General features: G+C 28.2%; 2 protein-coding genes across 2 annotated transcripts in view; both read left to right on the top strand.

Annotated features, from left to right (window-relative positions):
* The window catches only part of LOC129981200 (calpain-7-like), a 33,312-nt gene extending 15,403 nt beyond the window's left edge, over positions 1-17,909 (top strand). The window contains exons 10-18 of the mRNA XM_056091939.1: positions 4,362-4,589; positions 5,514-5,658; positions 8,683-8,782; positions 9,817-9,946; positions 13,137-13,212; positions 14,245-14,453; positions 16,755-16,897; positions 17,000-17,092; positions 17,659-17,909. Of these exons, the coding sequence (XP_055947914.1) occupies positions 4,362-4,589; positions 5,514-5,658; positions 8,683-8,782; positions 9,817-9,946; positions 13,137-13,212; positions 14,245-14,453; positions 16,755-16,897; positions 17,000-17,092; positions 17,659-17,803 (1,269 nt within the window). The 3' untranslated portion in view covers positions 17,804-17,909. The remainder of the gene's footprint in view (positions 1-4,361; positions 4,590-5,513; positions 5,659-8,682; positions 8,783-9,816; positions 9,947-13,136; positions 13,213-14,244; positions 14,454-16,754; positions 16,898-16,999; positions 17,093-17,658) is intronic.
* LOC129981201 (uncharacterized) lies at positions 1,839-3,394 on the top strand. Its single transcript, XM_056091940.1, has 2 exons — positions 1,839-3,044; positions 3,075-3,394. The coding sequence occupies exons 1-2, from the start codon at positions 2,435-2,437 to the stop codon at positions 3,272-3,274; spliced, it is 810 nt and encodes a 269-aa protein (XP_055947915.1). The 5' UTR covers positions 1,839-2,434; the 3' UTR covers positions 3,275-3,394.
* Positions 17,910-18,145: the final 236 nt, after the last annotated feature.

The following is an 18,145-nucleotide window of genomic DNA, read 5'->3' as shown; positions in this document are numbered from 1 at the left end:
CACTTTTCATTCCAGCCTTGTTCAATTTTATTTATTGCTGCATATATAAAAATCGAATATAAAATTTTTCAGTCATGCTATGTTTCTGCATCATTGCCAATTTTTTCAGAAAAGATGTATCCATCCAAATTAACTGTAACTTGCTAATTTTAAAAAAATAAAAAAATGTCTTTATTGCTAATCTTATAAAGGTTAGCTTTTTTTAAAAAATATAATGACAGTTTTATCATTTTTATGTTATTGTCAAAACCAAAAAGTTATATACATACAGTTGAAGATGTTGTACTTCTACAGTTTTGTAGAAATAAATAGTAAAATGGTTGTTTTATTGATAAAATTATAACTATTCAAAACTTTACATTTAAAATTTTGAAAAATTTCAATAAAAATAATGCTTTATTATGAAAAAAACATTTTATGCTTAAGAAATACACAGCTTTACGTAAGCTGTTAATCTTAATTTCTTTGGTTAGGGTACTTAAAATGTCCTTAATTTTTGCAGCAATTTTTTCACTATACATCTTAGATCTATTTTAATAATTGGCGATTTATTTTATACCTTTCTAATTTGTTTTCTAACTGCATTACTTATGGGTAAATCAGAAGAATATGAGATATTTGATTGCTTTCCTGTAGCACAACAGTATCTTATCATGATAGGCACCAAATATGTGACGTATATGGCTATCCTATTCCCTAAATATCTCAAAAAATTGCTAATTTTGCTATATGATATATCTGATTTTTACAAATGAGGAATTTACTTATGTGATGATGAATTAAACAGTTGCCAATTGCTGTAAAGTAAGACATTTTAGTGTTGATAGTCATGGCTTGATTTAAAAATAAACACTGAGCAAAGTGCTTTATGCACAAATTACTTGAAATTTACTCCATGCAAATTGTTTTTTTTTTTCCTAAAGAATTAAGGAAAGACACTATCTATCATTGTTGTATCCTTTAATAAATTTGCAATCTACTTAAATTCTTATATGACTAATAATTTGTTACTCTTTTTCTTTTGTTCTTTCTTTCATATCCTAATTTTTCAAGAATATATTCTAAGTGATCATATAATGATTAATTGAAATAATAAACATTTTTATGAAAGGTTTTAAAATATCAGGAAAATATATTCTGATAAAGAACAAACATAATTAAGACTTTGTGTAAGATTTAGAGAGATGCATCTTCCTGCTGTCTGCTGACAATACCAAGAAAAGATGAAAAAAAAGGGGGGGGGGTTGAGATACTAATGAATTACTAGCAACTGCAACATTGTCAGTTATGCTGATGAGAATAGAAATTTAAGAATTATTAATGTTTGTACACACTTGAAAATTGTGCGGCGACTGTATGCATTCCCTTTTTGTGCACTACATAATTTTTTTTTTTTTAAATTTGTGTAAAAACTTTTCTGAGCCATCTTTATATATATATTATTTATTTTCTTAGATCAAATTTATCAAAGTCTTTTATATTTAAAATGTGTCATGAATTAATTACATTGGTCTATAAACAAGAAACTAAAGTAACTAACTAGCCTTACTAATTTAAGAGTGCTTGCTGGACATGAATATGACAAGAATAACTACTATATGACAGCAAAATTTTAAAAATGAATATTCTTTTTACTTTTAAAAATGAATATTCTTTTACTTTTTTATTAATATGTTATGATATATATGACATTGAATTTGCTTTTCCTTTTGCTCCTTTTTATAAGTCTCTATTATTATTAAGAAATTCTTTTTGCAATTTGAACAGTGACTACTATATTTCAAAATCATTATGCATTGGATACAGCAGTAATCTGTACAAAATCTGATATTGTAGGTATTCAGGGGTGTTTGTGCTCCGGGGAAACCCCGGAATTCCGGGGATTTTGAACTTTGATCCCCGGAATTTCCGGGGATCGTCGTTCAAAAGGAAGTAGGAATAATAATGAATTATTTATTTTGATCTGGGTAATTTTGTTTGCTTTGAAAGCAGAGTCAGTGTGTGTGGTGAAAACTTTTCCTTTCTTTCTCCAAAGGCAGTGATAATGCGTGAAAAGGGGGAAAAAACTTCTTTTTTGTTCTTTCCTTATTGCGAGTTATGACTCATTCCCCCGGTTCTCGGACATTCTCTTCTGGATTCTTTTCGGCAAGTAGGCGCGGCAGAAAAAAAAGGGGGAGACTTCGTTCGACCAGATGTGCGATAACGTGACTCTGGGTTCAAAGGTCTTATCTCTACTGGCGTGGCGCCAATAAGTAGAGAAGGGGGATTTTTCGCCGTATTAGCTATTTGTCATTGATCGCTTCGGAACTTTTTTTTCTTCGCTGTGTAAAATTTTCGTTTCATTTATTGATGCACGTGTAAATTTTTCGTTTCGCTTATTGAAATATTTTTTTATTTATGTACGCAAGAGAATTTCATTTAGAAATTTCAGCATATGAAACAGAAATTACCCCTTAAAAATTCATATCTAATTAGTTTTACAGCATTAGATCCAGAGCTAAGAGGTAAAACCAGTACAATATTAGCTTTTGAAAAATTATCATCTTTTATGTCCCATATTTTTAGTGATAATGAAAAGTCAAAAGTAGAAGCTGAAAGAAGGTTATACCAGAGTGATATTGATATCACCAAAGAAATGCCCTACACATCTGATGAAAGTGGAAATCAAGTCAAGTGTACAATTGATAAATATTGGTCTAAAGTTTTTAATTTAAAAGATGATTTCACAAATGATTATAAGTATCCTACATTGGCTAAATTGGTCAAAGCCTGCCTTAGCTGCTTCCATGGCCCATTAGTGGAAAGTGCATTCAACTTAATGGATACACTTGTCACTGACTATAGAACCTCTCTTAAGATTGATTCCCTAGATGCAGTGCAGACTATTAAATATGATTTAATGGCTTCTAAAGAAACCTCATGTGAAAAATATGGCTCAAAAAATCCAATGACTGATCCAATTCACAAAGATCTCTTACTGAATATGAACAGAAGTTGGAAAACATATCAAGAGGACTTAAAAACATGTATTTCAGATGAGTCACCTATAAAAGTCTGTATTTCAGATGAGTCACCTATAAAAGTCTCTGAAAAACCTTCTACATTAGCAGAAAAGCAAACTGCTTCTACCTCTGCATGTGCAGTTCTCGAGGAAATTTCTTCAACTGTAAATGAGGAAAATAAAAGTCAACCTTCCTGCAATTATGAAGTTCACCACAAAAGAAAGACAAGCCCACAAACATCAGAAAATAAAAAAAAAAGCAGCAGAAATTAGATAATTTTTTTAAAAGATTTAATTCAGGTAATTTAAAAGATTTGCATAAAATGTAGTAGTTTATATGTTTGAAAATTTATGGTTATTAATTTTGCAAAAAAAGTAATTCATTGAACTTTTATAATTAGGTCATTCAATACTTCATAATTGTGATTTTTCATTCCCCCCCCCCCCTTCTCGAAACTCCAAAATGCCGGTAGTAAGTCCGTAAAAGTTTCAGGGGATTTTTTGGGGTCCCACAAACACCCCTGGGTATTGCAAGATTTACTCATATTTTTTTCTCCAATTTTTCCATAGGTGAGAGTATTTAAAGTGCTTTACTTTGAAAGTGTAGAAATAATGATACATTTGTGAAGAATTTATGTCAAAAGTAAAATATTATTTTGCTTGTAAGAACCATCCTAAGATTATAGGTTGCCAATCAGTATAGAGAATTGAATTCTCACTGCGTATGAAACACTGTACAACGCTCTTCAATGATGACTGGGAAAAAAAGAAGTGGACCATACAATTCCATATCTAAAATTATTCATTTTATATTCTCTTTTTGAATTTCCCTCTTTAAAGTGTGGTTCTGCTAACAATGAAATGTAAAAAGACTGTTAATTTGTAAAAGGTGTGAGAGCGGGCTGTAAAGAAACTTTATACATGCAATTAAAATCTTTATTATAAATTATTGTATTTTTAACAAATGAATTCTTTTTTTTTTCATAATTAAAAGAACATCTAGATATTTGAGGTCATAGAAGTAGCCTACATTGCTTGGTAATTTGATAAACCTGGTCATTGTTACTTTGAAACTCAGCGTATTAAAATGGTAAGAAATTAGCATAATTGCTTTTAAAAATTATTGGGAATTGGCATTAAAATTTATTAATCATGTTTATCAGATAATGAAACAATGCAGGTAAAGAACATTATCTTTGAATAAATTATTGTCATTCATTTGCTCATGGATTGCATATTCTTAGCTTGGCTTCTTATTTTATTTTATCTTTGATTTCTTATCGTGTCAACAATTTTTTAAAAAGTAAGTTTCATATTATATAAATCCTTTAAACTGTCTATATGTAGAATTTATTTTTAGAATATCGATCTTCATGCACTGACAGGATGGATACCAGACAGAATTACTCTTGAAGTGAATGATCCGACTTTTGCAAAAGATGCTGTTTTTAAAAAACTTCATAGTAAGCATAATATAGGGCATGTGTTGATAACAGTTGCTACTGGTGAAATGAGTGACAGTGAAGCTGACCGTGCAGGATTAGTCCCTACACATGCTTATGCTGTTTTGGATGTTAAAGAAGTTTTAGTAAGTATGTTTTGGTATATTTATGAGAACCATTCTGATTTCTTATTCAAACTCTTTGTAGATCCAAGTTACATGACCTTTTTTTTTTTTTTTTTTTTTTTTTTTCGCTAAAGACAATAATATTTAAAAGCAAATGCTGTCCATTTCTGCTGCTCATGTACTATGAATTACTTGGGTTATAATTCTGTAATGCAATACTCTGATTAAATTTTTTGTGTTTTTTTGCTTTCCAACATTGAATTATTTTTTCCAGTTGTTTCATATTAAAAGAATTTCAATTCAATAGTAACAAGTACTCCAGTCATAATTTTCTGTTAATATTTTTGTTTCACTTTAATATTATATAGTATGATAATTTATGAGACATAGCCAAGCAATGAAAAAAGATTTTTAAAAAATGCAAGTTTTATTGTAAGGCTTAAGAGGTTAATGCTATAAAATTTATGCTGCTTTTCGATTCAGTAAATAATAATAATTTTTTATTCATCTGGAAATCTTTTTGTCTGTTTGAGTAATTTTTAATTTAAAGGTAATCGTAAATTTTTTTCTACTATTTACATCAGTCCAAGTCAAAGGATGCAGTAATGGAAAATAAAATAAAAATAATTAATTATTTCTGAAATTCCAAAGGCTCAAAGATTATGGTCTTGCATCTTAGACAGTAGAATATTCAAGAGCAATATCCTACATTTTTTTGTTACTTCTTTTTAATTAAATTTGATATTTCAGCAATAGTTTTAATTTAAAACAATTTTAAATTGGCCTGCATAAATTTTAAACTTATAATTTTATAATGTAAACTTTATTAATGTTTGTTATGATTTATTCTATTATTTGCACTTTTCTTCATCTTTTGTTCATTTTATTTATGTATATTAGCAGAAATTTTATTTCAGTTTTTAATTAGGTTCTTTTTTTTCTTAGGGAAAGAGATTATTCCTTTTAAAAAATCCTTGGAGTCATCTGAGATGGAAAGGGCGTTATTCTGAACATGATACAAAAAACTGGACTCTACAATTAAAAGAAGCTTTAAAATATGATCCACGAAATGCTCAAATGTTTGATAATGGTATTTATTATGAGTTATTATATTTATTTCTGTTATATTATTATGAATATTTCTGTTTTGTGAAATATCCTATGAATATTTTTACATATTCTGTAAGTTGGGAGTATTTTTGCTTTTTGACAAAGATTTTCTTGATTTGGAATTAGAAAATTCTATTCTTTTCTTGAAGTCTTCCAAGAACATATTAAAGCCTTCTCGCAATTGCCGATCAAAGAATTGTCATTTTACCATCTCTGTGTAAGTGTGGCGTGTGATTAATGATGTTTTTGTCCAGGATGAAATTGCTGAATTTGGCCTAGAATCTGAGGCAATTTGCTATGTAGCATATTAATTTTTTTCTATTTCTCTGTGGGAGAACTTATATATTGCAATCTATTGCTAACTAGATTAGTTTTATTTGATTAACTCTAAATATTTGTAAATAAATTTCAGTTTGTCCATTTTTAAATTAATCCCATGGAAACAGTAACAATATTGCACTAGTTGCTGATGTTTTCTCGATAATATTATTTCATAAAAATCGTAACATCTAATCAATTCTTTTATAATTGTATCTTATATAGTTTTTATGAAGTAAAAGTTTTGTATTCAATTTTTATTACATTCATTTTTTTATACTTACAGAAAGTCTAGATTCTTTCAAAATAAATAATTTTAAAAGTATAAAATATTTGCTAGCAGACAATTCTTAGGCTAGAAACTTGTTGCAAAGACAAATTTATTTACATTCTGAGACCATAGTTATATTCCCTATTCATTGATTTATTATTATTTGATTAGAATGACATCACTGATACAAGGTGTGTCTTTAAGGTAAATATCATCTTGATATTAAAAAATATATGTCATTTGTAGTTAATTTATTTTTAAATCAAAGATCAGACTTTCAACTTATTTTTGTATAGTTTCCATTATTTTTAAGAGACTTTTATGTGTTATATATCCATTCTATCTCCTCAAATAACAATTCTTCTACATTTTTTCCAAAGCCATATTGTTGCTTTGATCATCAAATTATAATTTAGAATAGAGAAATGGGTAATAATTAATTGGTATTATAATGTAGGAATAGATAATGTAGATGGTCTGATGCTCCTATTTGAAATATTGAATTAACTTCTGCAACTCACCGTAATTCATAGTAGACCATTGTCATAAAACAATAAAAGTATTTACTGAGAATTTCTGAATAATTCAAATTATAGTTTTCTTATGGAAGTCAACCAACATCTCCCTTACACTCTGCTACACACTTTGAAAAGAAAAGATTCAAATCTTGGAAACAATAAATATGGCTTTCTTATGCTGAGACATTGAATTTCCACCCACTCCACACACACACATGTGCTTGTTTGAATATCAAATGATAAGAGAAATTTGTTTCCCCGCAAAATCTTTATTTTGAATTATCATATGACAATTCATGACAATTATCATATACACTGACATGTTAATTTTTTAGAAAAGAATTTAAAAAAAGATTGAGATAAGGATATTCCATTTATGTTAGTGGATATTTATGTAGATAAATAGTTTGAAGAATTCTGTTTTTTAATGTTAAAACTAATTACTGTACTTAAGTGCTTAAATTTTATTTTAAGAAATTAACAGTGTCAAAAGAAAGCAATTATAAAACTCTTGAATTTCACATAATAATCCTTTGATTTAATATTATGCAACAACACATGTACATATCAACTGATACTAAAAACAAAATTCCAGCAATTACAAATTCAGATATAGCAGCATATATTAAGTATTCAGAAAGTAAATGATATTCATGAATAAAGTTGCAATATATGCTTAATGGAATGGTGGCTATATATAAATAACTATAATATTTTGTAAATGCTTGTAATGGTTATATTTTTGTGGTAATAATTTTGATTGTCTCAGGTTTTGTGATTCATATTATTTAGTTTCTTTAATGTTTAATAAAATAATCAAATTTCAATGTTTCAATATAGTAGTAATAGTTAGCAAGGGGAGAAAAGCCTTAATTTTATATGTTGTCATGTTAAAGTGAGGTTATGCTAGAAATCTGTAATGCTGTCTGTGAGAAAATGAGACAATAAAAAGAAATAACCATTGATTTATTTTTTAAAATATAACTTTTTAAATGGTGTGATAAAATGTTTAATAATTGATTAAAAACTGACCAAGTGAAATAAGATCTTTTCCATTGAGTTCAGACAAAAGAAAGAATGATATGGCAAACTGCAAATTACTAATACTGTGAAGCTAATTTTTTTTTTTAATTTTAAGGTGGTGTAAAAATAATATCAATGAAACTAGAAGCTACGGTGGAAAGCATTTTACTGTCTTTTCACTTACTTTGTGGAGCTTCATATACTTTTTAATAACACAATTAATCCTTCTAAATACTAATAAACATATTCACAAATGTCATTAAAATGCCTCAAAGAGTGTGAAATTGTGTAAGTTACAGACAAACAAAGGAAATTCAATTACATGTATTTATAATTTATTCTGCAAAATATATTTTCTTATTTTAAAAACACTGCAGATTTTTTTAATATGCCAAATTTTTCTTTCTTTTAATTTTTTTACTTTTATTTATTAAATTTTCTCTCTCTGTGTGTGTATATATATATATATATATATATATATATATATATATATATATATATATATATATATATATATATATATATATTACCTAAATATTTTTATGAAATTTCATTAATTGATGAAGTGAATACAGAGCAAATATTTTTATTTTTTATATCATGGGAATATGCTTTTATGTCATGAAAATTGAATATGCTTTGTGTGTGTGTGTGTGTTTTGCCAAAAATAATCTTTCAATCTGTATTGCGTAAGTGAACACAATTATAACGATGTATCCTGTAACAATTTTTGAAATATTCTGTCAATTTTTTTAAAAGTGCCACATTGTATTAAGCATCAATTATGTAATAAATTATAAAAAAAAATGATAGAATATGTAATTCAAGCAGAATCTTAGTTTCTTGTGCCTAAAAATATTTTTTTTTCCCGTAGGGGTTTTTTGGATAGATTATGATTCACTTCTTCATTTTTTCCGAGTTATATATTTGAATTGGAATCCAGAAATTTTTAAATACACATATTGTATCCATCAGTAAGTATTTTAAAGTTCATTTTATTTTTCAATTGGCATTATTTTCCCTAAAACTGGATATTTTTATTCTAAAGCTCATCTTGTTTTTTTTTCAATTATTTGTAATTTTATTAAAAGTTTGTAAGCATTTCTAAAAAGCTTAATTTATTTATTATATATTGCCATGCTTTGATTATGTGTTGTCATAGAATAAATTGTAAATAGAACTGAATTTTTTAGCTAACATTCATTTAAGTACTATATTTTTTGAAATCTAGTAAAAATAAATTTCTTTCGTTTTTGTTGTTATGTAAGCTTATGCCATAATATTAAATTTCAGTTAATAATTGAATTTTTTTCCTATTTATCTTATTATTTTTGTCAAGTTTCAGGGGTGTTTGTGCTCCGGGGAAACCCCGGAATTCCGGGGATTTTGAACTTCGATACCCGGAAATTCCGGGGATCGTCGTTCAAAAGGAAGTAGGAATAATAATGAATTATTTATCTTGATCTGGGTAATTTTGTTTGCTTTGAAAGCAGAAAACGCAAGGCCAGTGTGTGTGGTGAAAACTTTTCCTTTCTTTCTCCAAAGGCAGTGATAATGCGTGAAAAGGGGGAAAAAACTTCTTTTTTGTTCTTTCCTTATTGCGAGTTATGACTCATTCCCCCGGTCCTCGGACATTCTCTTCTGGATTCTTTTCGGCAAGTAGGCGCGGCAGAAAAAAAAAGGGAGAGACTTCGTTCGACCAGATGTGCGATCACGTGACCTGGGTTCAAAGGTCTTAATTTTGCAAAATTAATGGTTATTAATTTTGCAAAAAAAAAGTAATTCATTGAACTTTTATAAGTAGGTCATTCAATACTTCATAATTGTAATTTTTCATTCCCCCCCCCCTTCTCGAAACTCCAAAATGTCGGTAGTAAGTCCGTAAAAGTTTCAGGGGATTTTTTGGGGTCCCACAAACACCCCTGAAGTTTTTAAAATAACATTATTTTTTGAATTTGCTATTTAAGGAACTACTGAGAATTGATTCTTAAGAAATTATCTTGTATAGATCTTGGAAAGCTGGTGTTGGCCCCACAAAAGATTTGTTTAATATTGGAGAAAATCCTCAGTTTTGCTTAGATTTGAAATCATCTAATTGTGCTGTGTGGATTTTATTAACTCGTCATATTACAGACAGAGTAAGTCCACTTTTTATTTTTATTTTATTCCCCTTTTTTTTATATCTATGTAGTACAGTACTGTGCAAATTAATTGGGACAAACACAAAAATTTTCAGAAATGTTGTTTAATTAGTATAGGTTAACTTACATGCACAGTATAGCAATCTAATACAAAATATGTCCTCCTCTATATTGAATGAGATCCTGTACAAGATTTGGCATGGATTCTACTAAATTAGAACATAAATTTTTGATTTCGTCATCACGAAACCAAACTTTTACATCATTCTCAATCATTGTTTTCTTTGTTGAGCAGTCCATTTTACTCAGACGTCTCTTTACAATGCTCTACAAATTTTCGATGTGATTTACATGAAGAGAATTACCAGGCCAATCCAAAACCATTGTTTTCTGTTTTTGAAAAAAATTCGTTGTTAGCTTAGAAGGAAGGCATGGAACAAGATCTTGTTGTAAGATACCAACACTACCAGCGAACGTTTGCATCATAGTCACAATTTTACTTCCTATTATAGAAATGTATTATTTAGAGTTCATCATCCCTTCAACTAGTACTAAGCTGCCAGGTCTTTCAGAAGTAAAATAACCGTAAAACATCTGTTTCTAAGGGTGTTTAATTGTTTGAATAAGATGTTGTTCCCTGATGGATTCTCCACCATTTCGCCTGACAAATCTTGGTCGAAACCCTTGCACAAGAAAATGCGTTTCGTCGCTGAATACAACCTTCTAATCTTGTGCAGTCCGGGATTGATATTTCCTTTCCCAATCCAAATGTTTTTTCTTCATTGCAGGTGTTAATAACTGTTTTTCTTTTGGTTTTCTTGCAAATCTCCCAGCTTCACTAAGCCTTCGTCAAACTGTCGATGAATCCACGCTCACACCAGTAGCTAATAATTCTCTCTGAAGATCTTTACTTGTTTTGTAAGGATGCATTGTACTATTTCGTACAAGAAATTTGTCTATTCGAAGTGTGGTCTTGAGTTTGCGTCCACATTTACTCAACATTTTGGAGACACTGCCCCAAAATTCTTTTGCTGATTAATAATCCTAGAAACACTGGATTTTCCAACTCCAATTACTGCAGCAATATCCCTCACAGCCATAGAAGTATGCTCACTAAGGGTAACAATTCTAGTCCTTTTCCTGGGAGTGATATCCATTTTTTTAAATACACGTCAGAAGGAGACAATTCACACGAGCGACCACTTGTTACAGCAACTGAATGGAAAAATTTTCGACATGTCATGATCACGTGGTCAAACCAGCTTAGACTAGTCAAGGGCAGTCACACGTTCTAAGAAAATGCAGTTGAAAACGGTTTGAGGCAGAAAATCCTTGAGAAAGGGACAATTTTCTTTAAAAATCTGTTTGTCCCAATTAATTTGCTCAGTACTGTATTATAATGTTTTTCCCCCTTAAGAAATGCAAAAATTCAAGATTCAATAATTATGTCTATTGTTTTGTAAAACTTTTTATGAATCTATCAATTTCTATTTGAATTAACTTTGAAAAAATAAACAGATATATGCTGAAAATACAAAGGTATGAAAAGTACAACATGATTTTGCACTGTTCAAAATCGCTAACACAATGTAAATATTGAATTAATTGCATATAAAATGTAGTTATTATGTTCTGTAATCTGAACATATATCTCACAATCCTTATATTTATATCCAAACAGATCTGAATCTTTTTTCCCCAAAAATATCTGAAAATTTCCTCATGATTCAAAATTAGTCACATAGTAATATTAAAATGTGTAAAGGTGGAATGTTGTAGTCATTAGTTCATTACTCGCTGGAATATTTAATGACTTCCTTTTCTAACAGCAAATTCTACCAAGCAAGTAGTAGACATAGTTTTTTTATGAAGCAAAATTAGTTCATTTGAATACCTCTAAAATTCCTTCTTCTATTTGATATTTTTAATTTTTATGATCTAAGTACAATTTGTGTCATTTAGGATTTATATAGCTGTTTAAATCACTATAAAATTATGTTAGAATACATACCATAAATGTGAAATGGAACTAAAAAATTTAGTTCAGCTGAATTGAATATTTATTGCAATTAATAATACTCTCAATGTTAAAATATAATACATATGTCAATATTAAATTTAGAAACCAACTAAAATCCTGTGAAAATTAATTTTACTTGAAACATGTTTAATATCATTGTTATGTTTTCGTAAATCATTTAAGACTTATAATCAAGATTGTAAGATTCATATCCAGAACAGTTAAATAATCTTCTGTGTGTTTAAAAAATTTATCAGCTAATTTGTAATTAAAATTTCTCTTATTGCAGCTATTTAGGTATTTAAATCATTACATATGATTCATAGTCTCTGAGATTATGAATTAAAATGAGATGTTCTATGTGATAGGAACACTTATGTAAATTACCCATACCAGGGAGAGAGCAAACTGAAAACACTTTGTTCCAAGTTATGTGGAGAACATATTCTTCCCATATTTAATCAGATATTTCCTTCAAACTTTAATGAGAGCAGGTTTCTGTCAAAACATAATAGTCAAATATAAACCGAATGAAAACTTAATGCTGGCTGAAGTGCATTATCTAGTTCTAGTACTTAGGTTGATTTAGTGATGTTGAATGAGATTTCATCTTCTGTATTGTGCTATAATGAAGATAACATTTTTGGCCTAAGTTTATATATCCAGTTAAATATCCTTGTTGATTCTTTAAGGTATTCAGTTAGTCATGAATTAAGGTTGTGTTTTTCATTCTTTATCAAGCCTTTATTTTAAACAAAACCAAAATGATATCTTAACTATTATATGATTTTAAAAGCTTTAGTTGAAACAAATCCTGGATATTCATAAAGGATGAGATTTTACAAAGAAAGATTTTAAATATTTTTCCAAACTTCAGGAGTAGAAATCCTGCTATTATGAGCCTTTTGTGCCATTAAAGTAAGTAATTGGATCAGTTATTCTGCTATAAAAAGTATATCTCTTATTACATATACAGTCTAAAGCAAAAATATGGAAGAGACCTACAAGATTTTGTGGTTCATTTTTTTCATCTTTTATTCAGGGTTTTCTTTTTTAATTTATTTATAGATGATTTTCCCATTTTGTATTTTTTCCCCTTAAAAAGAAAATAAGTAATTTTTATATCTGATTGTGTATATATGTATTTATATGTTTTTCTTCTCGTAGGATGATTTTGCAAATAATAGAGAATTCATAGCTGTTGTTGTTTATAAAAATGAAGGTCATAAAGTTTACATACCTGGTAAGTTAGCTTCAGATTTTAATAATATGTGCAATCAGATTTATCTGTGCAGTTATCATTTTTAAGATTTTCAGTGAGGTTTGTAAAATTAAAGATTTTAAATTGAAATGATTAAAAAATGTTGAAATTTAGTTTTCCTTCATTTTCATACATTATCTTTGACATTGATTCTGAAACTTAAATGTTGTTATTGCTTTTATTTCTTTTTATCAATCCTTTTCTTTTTTTCTATCAAATAACTTATTAGTTGATGTGGGAAAGCTCAGTGTTGGGGGGGGAAAAAAAAACTTTTGTGCACAAATGATTTTTTAAATAATCTTTAAATTTTGAATTTGAATTTTTTATATGACTTTTTAGTACAATTTTCACCATTTCTTATGCTAAATTCTTTTAAATTTATTATTTTTTAAAAAAAATTTGAATATTTCAATGAATTATTTTTACATTTGTTTGACTTTGTGCAAATTACATCTTTTTTGTTGTTATTACAACAGTCCTTCTTGATGATTGAGATTTGAAGTGGGAATTGGGGGGGGGAGTAATGAATTTCATAATTTCTAATTCATGGGATAATATGAAATTTTTGGAGTAGATTAAAATATGTTGCATCATGTATAAAAATATCATTTCTTACCATGAATAAAAATGTAAATAATTGGGTGGAGAAATTGTGGTCCACTTTATACCTCAAAACAAATTATGGCTTTCAAAACAAAGGAGGAGGGGTCGCAAAAGTGCTAATTATGGTTCTACCAGATTCTTCTTTAGTTGTGATCAAAATTCAATGCTAAAATTAGTTGGGGAAAAAGTATTTTTAATTTCACATTTTACAAGTAACATCTTTCTTTTTTCTTATAAATATTTCATATTTAAATTGATTTTAAGTTTAAATTTTTTTTTTTTTTACTGAATAATATTTTACTTGAAATGAGATACTTGTAAAGAAGTTTTAAAATTTTGATTAACATCTATTTTTATTTAACAAAAATGCCAAAAGAGATTTTTCTAAAATCTATATTTTGCTTGATTTAGATGATCCTGAGCCTTATATTGATGGTGTGAGGATTAATAGTCCTCATTATTTGTGCAAAATGGTTATTCCTCAAGGTGGAACAACTAAATACACATTAGTTGTATCGCAGTATGAAAAAACGAACACAATTTATTTCACATTACGAGTTTATGCCACTTGCCCGTTCACTCTCTCAAGCATTCCAAATGTATATAAACACAAGCATGAGGTAAGTGGATTTATTTTGCTTAGATATATTATAATGAATTTTCTGCTTAATTTTTATGCCAATCTTGATCTTACCGATTGTAAACACATAGCCAGCATTCCAGATTTGTGAAATATAAGCTTATTAGCCTTCTGAATTTTTTTTAAAACAAAACACATGATTTTCAAGTTTAATTGTATGAATGATATAATAACATAATTGGAAACACCCTAGAATATTGATATCCCGATAGCGTTCAAGCTATGAAATATTTTATCTTTTTTTTTAAAAAAAATATGTTTGCATTTTTTTAAAATCAAAAATTCCCATCTTAAAAAGAGTTTTAGCAGAGGTATTCGGTATAAAAATAATGTCCTGAGAAAATATCAAAACAGTGCCAACCGCTTCCTTTTTGCAACTGCATTTACCATATTCTTCCCTCCTCCTGAAATTTTTATGCAAATGAACATTAATGAATTGAACTTATAAACCAGTCTGATAATATATAAAACATTTTGGAATTACTATAGCATTATGTTAAATTTATTATATTTATTTCATAATGTCAGTCAATTTTAATTTAGTAATTAAGCATATTTACTTTTTGTTACACTGAAAGTATTAATTTCTGCAAATAACTAAAAAAATAAATTAGAAAATAGGAAAAAGTATTAATAAATGTATTATTGTTTTAATAAGATTTTGGTGCTTTATTTAAATATGCTGAATATTCTGCAGATAATAATTTTAAGTCCCTGCCTGTAGTTGTTAAAAAGCATTAAGCCGAATGACTTTCTTAAAAATATTGAGTTTTAACTATCATTTCATTCAAAAGTGATTTAATTTACAATAATTTCAACTCTAATTACAAATACATATTTAAATAATAACTCATAATTGAGTAACTAATCATAAATAAGTTAATTATTGCAAGTGCATTTGCCTTGCCACGAGTTGATGAATATTTCTCTTAAGACCTGCACTGGTCATCATATCATTTTTTATTTTGCCCTACATGCACATTCAATGTGCTCTTTAATTTGTCCAAAACATAGCAAATGGCATCTCCAAATTTACAAGAAGAATGGTCTTGATATACCCTACATCCGTAACAAATGGCATCTGTAGACTATAAATTCTTACTTTTAGAACGATTACCACTTGATTTTCAAGAAGAGTTTTTTTATTTTTATTGTGATGTTGGATTAAATCTATTGCATTTCTGGGGTTAATTTTTGAAATGTTTAGCCTGAACCACAGCAGGTTTTGGTTACAACAGTTAATGAAAATGCTTCGTTGAAAGCAAGTGTTGATTCTGCAAGTTGTCATTACCCCATCTTTTCACATTACCACTCTTTGTTTGTAGATCTGAGTCCAATGATTAACTCAAAACAACCTATTTCTCACTCAGCTATTGTTTGCTTTTCAACATCAGCACTTTAACTACAAGAAAATGTTTTTGCCTTGCATGATTGTACCATGAAATATAATTTGAGACATCTAATTGGATTACCTTATCAACTGATCCGACCAATGGTAGAGCCTTGACCTTAATGAGCCTTTGCTGAAAATGCTAATGATCATGAATTAACAATTAGGTGGCAGACGCTTGCACCGATTTTTTTTGTAGATGATGTCAGAAAAGGTGTTTTTGTCACCTCCAACGAAGAACAGCGGGAAATCAATAATTCCAGAACGGAAAGTGTGTAATCTTGCATGAAATTTCAAGCTTGCCATTGAAATTGTCCATATTCTTACCCAGGATTTGTGAATACTAATAAAAACGGACTTTCTTTATTTTTGTACTATTTTAATAAGCAATTAGTCACTTTTTCTGTTTCTTGGATGTGTTTCTGTAATCTAAATCAAACTGCTTGTTTGATAAAAGTATAACTTCAAAAAGTTTTTTTGCAACTGTATTTCATGAATGTAAGTAGATGCATAATTATAATTTTCCTTGAGATTTATATTTTTTCTTGGATCTTTAATGACTGCTAGTCACAAAAAATTATTATCAATGTTAGTTTTATTTTTCAATTGTTTTAGGCTTTGAGTAGGTGGATGCTTAGAAGAATTAACATTTTCTACAAATTAGCTATTTCAATAAAAAAAAACGATTTTATATTTGAGTTTAATAAAAGCACATCTGATAACATAAGATTTGATGTACAAGGTGGATGTAAAAGCTTTTCAGACTATACATAAATGATAAATTTAATACGCACTAAAGTTTCTTAATTGTACCCTTTATTTCTGCCATTTCATCTTATTGTTTAACATGATGCTCTTTTCTCTCTCTCTCTCTCTCTCTCTCTCTCTTAGATAAAGAATGGCGAATGGACCAGTGAATTAAGTGGAGGTTGTGCCAACCATCCTCTGACACATCAAAACAATCCTATTTATCAAGTGGCATTACAATCTTCTTCAGATGATAATCAAATGTTAATTGATCTGAAAGGTCCAAAGTAAGCTAAAAAAAAAAAAAGTTTTTCAAAACAAATAAATAACAGGTCTTTTTAACAATAACTATATCCATTTCTGCTTTAATAGTTTATTTAATCTTGCAGGCAATTTTTTGTTGGCTTTGAAGTAATTACTGTGACAGTAAATAATTCTAGCAGTCCTGGTTACTTTTCTAAAAAATCGTCAGGCTCTTTCAGGTGAGCATTTAATTCTATCTTTAATTGTCTGAAATCGTTACAAAGAATACAATTTTTGCAATGTAATGATTTATTTTTCATGCTAATTTGTATAATTACACTAATTCTATTAAGTGAGACAAATATTGTACCCTGAACAACTAAATGCTGTTTTATTTTACCCTTACTATGAAGTTTGAAGTTAACATACATTTTTCTTCATACAAAATTTGGAATAAATTGAATCTGTATTGTGGTTCCACTATCTTCAAATGAGCCTACTTTTACCAAACTGCATGTTTGATAAAAGTATAACTTCAAAAACTTTTTTGCAACTGTATTTCATGAATGTAAGTAGATGCATATTATAATTTTCCTTGAGATTCATATTTTTTTCTTGGATCTTTAATAACTGCTAGTCATAAAAATTATTATCAATGTTAGTTTTATTTTTCAATTGTTTTAGGCTTTGAGTAGGTGGATGCTTACAAGAATTAACATTTTGTACAAATTATTTGTATATATAATTAACAATTTGTACAAATAATTTGTATATATATTTTGTTTTAATTCTCTTTTTTATTTAGACCTGGTCACTCGATTTTGGAAATATTGAATGTTCCTGCCGGCATTTATAACATAATGCCCAGCACCTTTAATCCTGGCCAGAAAGGCCCATTCTTCCTCACAATCCAGGCAACATGTCCCATCAAAGTCTCTCGCATAAAATAGTTTTTGCTGTTTCTGAATATTTATTTTTATTATAAGCACTCACATTGTCTGTTTGTAAATGAAATTTATTTTATTTATCATATATTAAAGAAATTATTTGCTGTTACTGTTGTGAATTTTTTATATTTGTTCATAAATTTGCTTTATAATTTTTAATATAGGTTGATCTGTTTCATATTTATATAAGCAGAATTTTATAATTGATTTTTCTGAAATGTGTGTTTCTCAATGATAATAACTATTTTAATATTTTCAGAACAATTATCATTTTTTTTCACATAATTTTATTTATCTTTGATCCAATAAGAAATGCAAAATCTGATTATGAGTGTGTGAAAAATG

This window comes from Argiope bruennichi, chromosome 8 (genome assembly GCF_947563725.1).
Source record: "Argiope bruennichi chromosome 8, qqArgBrue1.1, whole genome shotgun sequence".
NCBI lineage: Eukaryota > Metazoa > Arthropoda > Arachnida > Araneae > Araneidae > Argiope > Argiope bruennichi.
This window is presented reverse-complemented; position numbering and strand designations above follow the sequence as displayed.

Excerpts from the sequence above, each read along its gene's own strand:
- LOC129981201 (XM_056091940.1), top strand. The coding sequence starts at position 2,435 with ATGAAACAGAAATTACCCCTTAAAAATTCATATCTAATTAGTTTTACA. Across the intron at positions 3,045-3,074 it reads ATGTATTTCAGATGAGTCAC|CTATAAAAGTCTCTGAAAAA; the intron begins CTATAAAAGTCT and ends CAGATGAGTCAC.